The following is a 7,227-nucleotide window of genomic DNA, read 5'->3' as shown; positions in this document are numbered from 1 at the left end:
TACACAGGCATTAAAAAAGGTGTATGAAAATACACAACAAGTAAAGGCATTGGGACAGAGTTCTTTCACTTTTCATTTTACATATACTATGTTATTTAGTTTTTTCCCAGTTACCACACAATATGCTTGCATTCTAATACTTCCTTCTGGATTTTTTTGTTTTTTGCTAGAGTTTGTTTTAGGTCATGAGTACTAATTATTTTAAATCTTTTTAAGTCCAAAAAACAGCATTATTTTACCCTCTGTCCACCTCAAACTACTGATAATTTGGTTATGAATAAAATTATAAATTTAAAGTAAATTTCTCCTCAGTATTCTAAGAATACTTCTCCATTGTTTTCTTGCATAATACTGTTAATTTCACATTCAGTGTTATTTGATTATTTTTTTTAGTAGGTTGCCTTTCTACTCTGGTAGTTTTTAGGGTTTTCTCTTTATCACTGATGTTTTACTGTATGTTTCTAATTACATTTATTTCATTTTTTATGTCATTCTGCTAGAACTTAGTGAACGATTTTTATTTTATTTTTTAAATTGTTATTTATTTATGATAGTCACAGAGAGAGAGACAGAGACACAGGCAGAGGTAGAAGCAGGCTCCATGCACCGGGAGCCCGACGTGGGACTCGATACTGGGTCCCCAGGATCGCGCCCTGGGCCAAAGGCAGGCGCTAAACCGCTGCGCCACCCAGGGATCCCTTAAGTGAACGATTTTAAAGTATCATGTCCTTTTTCAGTTCTAAAAAGGTATCACATTTCCTCTGTTCTGAGGAAATCTCCTGGAAATTCTGTTAAAGCAGAGTTTTTTTAACTTCGGGTCTGTTGATAGAATTCAGGGAAGTCCATGAACTTGGATACAAAGACAGTTTCATTTTTATTTCCACAAACCTCTCATTGAAATGCAATACCTTCCATCATTTGAATGAAGGCAACAAACCACAATACTTGTGATGTTATCACCAATAGAAATCACAGATATTTTCGTATCATATTATAATTGTAGCAGGTATGTCAAAAATCATAGTAAACTGTCAAATATTGTTATTTAAGATCAAGATTCACACAATTTTAATATTTTGATATTGTATTTCAATATTCAATAATTGATGTCTTCATAATCTTACATATTTTATTTTATACAATTGAAGGTAATATTCTGGGAAGGCGCTATAGTCTGAATTCTTATGTCTCCCCAAATTCATTTATTAAAATTATAATACCCAGTGTGATGGTATTAGCAGATTGGGTCTTTGGGAAGAGTTTAAGTCATGGGAGTAGAGCCCTCATGAATGGCACTAGTGCCCTTATAAAAGAGATCCCAGAGAGCTCTCTTACCCCTTCCACCAGATGAGGACTCAGCAGGAAGGTACCAGCTAGAAATTAGGAGAGGACCCTCACTAGGACCTGTGGACAGCTGGACCTTGGATTTCCAAACCCCCAGGGCTGTAAAAAATAAATTTCTGTTATAAGGTCCCCAGTCTGTGGTATTTTGTTATAGCAGCCCAATCAGACTTAAGACAGAAGGGATCTATAGTATTCACGAAGCTGCTAAAGATATCCATGGCACAAAACATTTTTAAAACAACTACTTTAGATCGATGATAAGATCTCTACAACTCCAATGCCTTTTAGCTTCTCTTCTAGTTTCAGCCTCTCTATATCTTCATTGCTTTGGTTAGATCAAAGAGAACTGGAAGGTCTCCAGTCAGGGCAGCACATGACCAAAAGCTGTAGCTTTGAGATGGCAAGAGTCTCAGCTCTTGCTCTAGCTCCTCATTTGATCACAGCTTCTGACCATAAAAAGTTCCTTCCTTGTTTTTGAATATTTACTAACCTATTTTTTATGAGTCCTACAATTTTGATGAGGGAGGGAGAAATGATCCATATGTAGTCCATCTGCCTCCTTAAAGCTGGGATACACGTATTCATTTGCATTTAGAAAAAGAAGGAGAGGCAATGCTACATTCTTTCCCCTTCTGCTAAGTTGCTTTTGTTTTTTTTACAATATATAATATCATTAGAATGAGCTCTTACAGGGTTATTTTACAAGTGAGAAAACTGAGGGTGGTACAGGAAAATCATTGATTCAAAGTCATGTAACCAATTAATAATAGGGCTGAGACTAGAACTCAGGTCTCCTGGCTTCTTCTCTAGAATTTGCTCTTTTTGAGTTACCTTAGGACTTACCTCTTTCCTTTCCAGAAGCTCATGGTGCTGATGTTATAAACCACACTAAAAAAAAAAAAAAAAAAAAAAAAAAAACCATTGTGTTATTTGTTACTGTGCGTGTAGTTCTATCTGCCTAAGATACTTTCAGTCATTTGGTCAACAAGTATCTTAGAACACTTAGAACACTAGCACTGTGCCCAGTGCTGAGTTGGGTGCCAGGCATATAACAATGGACAAGACCCAGTCCTTACCGTGTGGTATTTATAGTCCATCTACTAAGGAGATCTGTAATATCAATCAAATATTGAAGTCCCCCGCCTTCTTTTGGTGACCCTCTACTCACCTTTCGAGATCAAATGCACTATGGGAAGTTTTCTAGACAGAGTTAATTGCTCTTGTCAATGCTTCAACAACATATAGTTCACACCCCTGTTATTAACTGAGAACAGGCTTTTTATTTTAATATTAATATTTTAAAACTAATTGATATTTTACATTTTATTTATTTAAAATAATAACTAAATTGTATTTAATATTTCAATTTTTAATTTAATATTGATTTTTATTTAATATTTTTATTTATTATTAATTTTTAAAAATTTAATATTAATATTTCATTTCCTGCCAACCCACTCACCTCTCTCCCTTTACCAGGTGGTAACGAACTTGAGGGCAGCTTTGCTCATTCATCCTGTTAGGAACTTCAGGACTTAGCACAGTACTTGGAACACAGTAGGCAATAAATATTTGCATGAATATGAAGTCAAAGAAAAAGAATGGAAAATTCTCTATGACTCCTTTTCTGGCTAATATATATATATGTATGATACTGAGTTTTGAAAATTAAAAATGGCATTCCTCATTGATGATTTTTAAGTTATAATTGGCAAAATCCATTTTTATGGTTTGGGCCAGTGGCCAATATAAATAGAAATAGATATGAGCATTTGCCAGCTGTTGTTAATTATAGAATCCTAAAGTCTATTCAGAAACGTATGGAGAGACTTCACCTTTTGCTTCAATTTATCTGAGTTGACAATCTCCACAACCTAAACCCACTAAAATCCACACCTCCAAATTCATTTAATGCTGCATGATCTATGACTACAAAAATTGAATCCCTAAAGAATCTCAATTTCACAATTTGGCTAACAGCAATTCTTTTACCTCTATAAAATTCGTTTTGAATGACTGTTGACAAGCCAAGTATCAAAGGTTCAAGGAAAAGAAATAAAAATCCGTTCCATATTTATGTGGCAGGGGAAGGGCTGTGTCCCCTGGATGGAGGAAGCAGTTTCTCTTCTACCCTCGCTTCAGAGCATGGACTCCCAAATAAGTGAGACCCTTGGAAAAAGCAGAGACCTCTGGAGGTTGATGACCACACAGCACTTGTAACTAGAGCCCTGGCAAAAATGAACCTGAGATTTTTGAAGGCTGAGGTGGGCAGAGTGGCTGAACATTTGTAATTTCAGCTCTTCCAGTAGTTTTTCAAGAAGTAGAAAATTTCATCCATCTTTGGAAGATTCATCCTTGGTTTGGGGGAAATTATCCAAATGGACAGGGTTAGATATACTAATATTGAACCAGATCTTTTCCTGGAAAGGAACCTTGATAGTTGTGACCAGAGATCTAAACTTTTCTGCATAGGAGATCCCTGGGTGGCTCAGCAGTTTGGCGCCTGCCTTTGGCTGAGAGCGCGATCCTGGAGTCCCCCCGCATGAAGCCTGCTTCTCCCTCTGCCTGTGTCTCTGCCTCTCTCTCTCTCTCTCTATGTCTATCATGAATTAAAAATTTTAAAAAAATAAACTTTTCTGCATAATAATATTAAAGTTTAAAAAAAATAAACTTTTCTGCATAATAATATTTTTTTTAAATTTTTTATTTATTTATGATAGTCACAGAGAGAGAGAGAGAGGCAGAGACACAGGCGGAGGGAGAAACAGGCTCCATGCACCGGGAGCCCGACGTGGGATTCGATCCCGGGTCTCCAGGATCTCGCCCTGGGCCAAAGGCAGGCGCCAAACCGCTGCGCCACCCAGGGATCCCTCTGCATAATAATATTAAAAGTTGCCTTTAGGGACGCCTGGATGGTTCAGTTGGTTAAGCATCAGCCTTTGGCTCAGGTCATGATCCTGGGGTCCTGGGATCAAGTCTCACTTTGGGCTCCCTGCTCTGCGGGGTGTCTGCTTCTCCCTCTCCCCCTATCTTTTCCCCAGTTTGTTTGCTCACTCTCTCTCTCAAATAAATAAATAAAATCTTAAAAATAAATGAATAAAATTTTACTTTATTAAGGGCAGAGCTGCATCTCTGAAGTTTAGGATGCCTTTGGAGAAATACTTCCTTTCAGGTATGAATGTAGACACCCCCGGTCTATATGGTGTTGTTTATTTTAGTTGACGTGCTTGTAGGTCCCATTAAAAACTTTTCACAGGAGATTGGGAGTAAAGACTTTAGGGGCTACTGGGAAATACAGTTCTGTTTTTTTTACCTCATGTGGATAAAACATCATAAAAAGAAATGAGCCGGTGCCTGGGTAGCATACTTGGTTAAGCATCAGACTCTTGGTTTCAGGTCAGGTTATGATCTCGGGGTTGGGCTCCATGCTCAGCATGGAGTCTTCTTGAGATTCTCTCTCTCTCCCTCTCCTTCTGCCGCTCTCTTCACTCACTCTCTCTCTCTAACATAAATAAAATCTTAAAAAATAAAAAGAAAGAAAGAAAGAAAGAAAGAAAGAAAGAAAGAAAGAAAGAAAGAAAGAAAGAAAGAAAGAAAAGAAAGAAAGAAAGAAGAAAGAAAGAAAGAAAGAAAGAAAGAGAAAGAAAGAAAGAAAGAAAGAAAGAAAGAAAGAAAGAAAGAAAGAAGAAAGAAGAAAAAGAAAGGAAGGGAGGGAGGGAGGGAGGAAGAGAGAGAGAGAATGAATTGGGATAGGGTGAGGTTTAACACCAAAACACTGGTTTGTTGTTATTTCATATGTGGTAATTCAAACACAGACTCGGGAAATGTAGTCTACTGGATATTTTGCTTTTATGTGATGAACTCACAGAGGACATAGGAATGGACCTGATTCCATGTGTGGGACTGGGGTTTCCTCAGAGTCTGTGGATGGGGAGGTGGCCTGAGCCCACAGAGACCACAAGGAGAAATGTGTACTCCTCCTGGTCTTCTGGGGATTGGGGCCTGGACTTGTAGGAAGCCAACTCACTGCAGGTCACTCCAAAGGGAAAAATACACAGACCCTACCACCAGATAGCCTAAGCCTGGGAACTAGGCTTGTTTGTTGACCAGAGCATTCAGAAGTCATAGCCATCTCTAAGTGTGTCAGTTTCATAGTTCTTTCTCCTCACTCTTTCTCACAGTTCAATCTCCTCCCTGTTGACCGATGGCTACCAGAACAAGACCGAGTCCTCAAAGCTCCACTGCGTCCTCAATGGCAACAACGTGGCCTGCAGCTTCACCATAGGAGCCGGCCTCCTGGCTTTCTTCAGCTGCCTGACCTTCCTCGCCCTGGATGCCCACGAGAGCCGCATCGGCAGCACCCGCTTCAAGACAGCCTTCCAGCTCCTGGACTTCATCCTGGCTGTCCTGTGGATAGGCATCTGGTTCGTGGGCTTCTGCTTCCTGGCCAACCAGTGGCAGCATTCACCACCCAAAGGGTTCCTCCTGGGAAGCAGCAGTGCCAAGGCCGCCATCACCTTCGCTTTCTTCTCCATCTTCACCTGGATTTTCCAGGCCTACCTGGCCCTCCAGGACCTCCGGAATGATACTCCAGTCCCTTACAAGCGCTCCCTGGATGAGGGTGGCGTGGTGCTGACCACCCTCTCCCCGCCCTCTGCCACCAGCCCTGTGAACACGCCCACCACTGGCCCCAACAACCTGAGTTATGCCGGTTCTGCCCCGTCCCCCTATCTGACCACTCCGAAGGCCCCCCGCCTCGCTATGATGCCTGACAACTGAACATCCTCCTCTACATCAGTAAAGAGATAATCCTCCCTCCAAAAAAAAAAAAAAAAAAAAAAAAAAGACTGTCAAATTTTGTTATCCTTAATGACTTATCCTTATCCTTAATGACTGTCAAATTTTGTTAAATGTTAGTCTAGTCCCTGCCATGATGTGGGGTCTGTGTCCACTTTTGGGAATATGTAGTGAAGGGAAGAAAAGCCTTCTTCTGAGGCCACCATAATAGTGCTGGAGTTGTAGGAGGTAAGAGGTGAGAGGGAATGGGGGAGGATCTGTGATGAGCAATCTAGAACCAAGGAGATAGCTGGGATTGTATAGATTTGTGGAATGTGTGAGCAGCTGGGGAGTGCAAAGACTTGTACAGAGGAGCCTCATAAAAGATGAAACTTCCTGTCATTAGATAAGATGAAAGTTCGAGCCATGGTAATTTTGGACATTACGAGGTAGACCTGACCTCATTGTTAATCATAGTCTGGTGAGGTCTGGGAGACTGGGTATGTACATCTAAAATGCACTACAAAATGGTGTCTTTGTATCTTAGTAACCTGTTTATTTTTTTTAATATTTTATTTATTTATTAATGAGAGACAGAGAGAGAGGCAGAGACGCAGGCAGAGGGAGAAGTAGGCTCCATGCAGGGAGCCTGACGTGGGACTCAATCCCGGGACTCCAGGATCAGGCCCTGGGAGGAAGGCGGCACTAAACCACTGAGCCACCCAGGCTGCCCTCTTAGTAACCTGTTTAACATAAGTTTGCAGGATACAAAAGCAGGCCTAACATGGGTTTCCAACCAAATCTGTGGAAATCATACTGATCATATTCTGTTTTATCTGCTCGTTAATTATCATGTACTGGACACCAGCATGTGCCAAGTAGTATGATAGAAATCAAAGCAGATCCACTGAAATGCAGCTGGTATCAACTGCTCCTCCACATTCCAGGTAGAATTATGATCACACATTCAACTCTTCCAATTAAAGAGAAAATAACTCCAGGGCCGCCTGGGTGGCTCAGCAGTTGAGCGTCTGCCTTTGGCTCAAGGCATGATCCCAGGGTCCTGGGATCGAGTCCCACATCGGGCTCCCCGCAGGGAGCCTGCTT

At 40.6% G+C, this 7,227-nt stretch overlaps 1 protein-coding gene across 1 annotated transcript; it reads left to right on the top strand.

Annotated features, from left to right (window-relative positions):
• The first annotated feature begins 3,581 nt into the window (after window positions 1-3,581).
• LOC121476196 (synaptogyrin-4-like) lies at window positions 3,582-6,123 on the top strand. The gene is made up of 2 exons (XM_041729916.1): window positions 3,582-3,608; window positions 5,500-6,123. Exons 1-2 carry the CDS (start codon window positions 3,582-3,584, stop codon window positions 6,121-6,123), a joined length of 651 nt encoding a protein of 216 aa, XP_041585850.1.
• The last annotated feature ends 1,104 nt before the right edge of the window (window positions 6,124-7,227 follow it).

The sequence above is a fragment of the Vulpes lagopus genome, chromosome 15 (genome assembly GCF_018345385.1).
Source record: "Vulpes lagopus strain Blue_001 chromosome 15, ASM1834538v1, whole genome shotgun sequence".
In the NCBI taxonomy this organism is placed as follows: Eukaryota; Metazoa; Chordata; class Mammalia; order Carnivora; family Canidae; genus Vulpes; species Vulpes lagopus.
The sequence above is the reverse complement of the archived record's forward strand: the minus strand, read 5'-3'. Positions and strand labels throughout refer to the sequence as shown.

Bases quoted from the DNA above. Each gene is read 5' to 3' on its own strand.
- LOC121476196 (XM_041729916.1), top strand. From the start codon at position 3,582: ATGAACCTGAGATTTTTGAAGGCTGAG. The intron at 3,609-5,499 runs GTGGGCAGAGTG...TCAGTTTCATAG, and splicing joins TGAGATTTTTGAAGGCTGAG to TTCTTTCTCCTCACTCTTTC.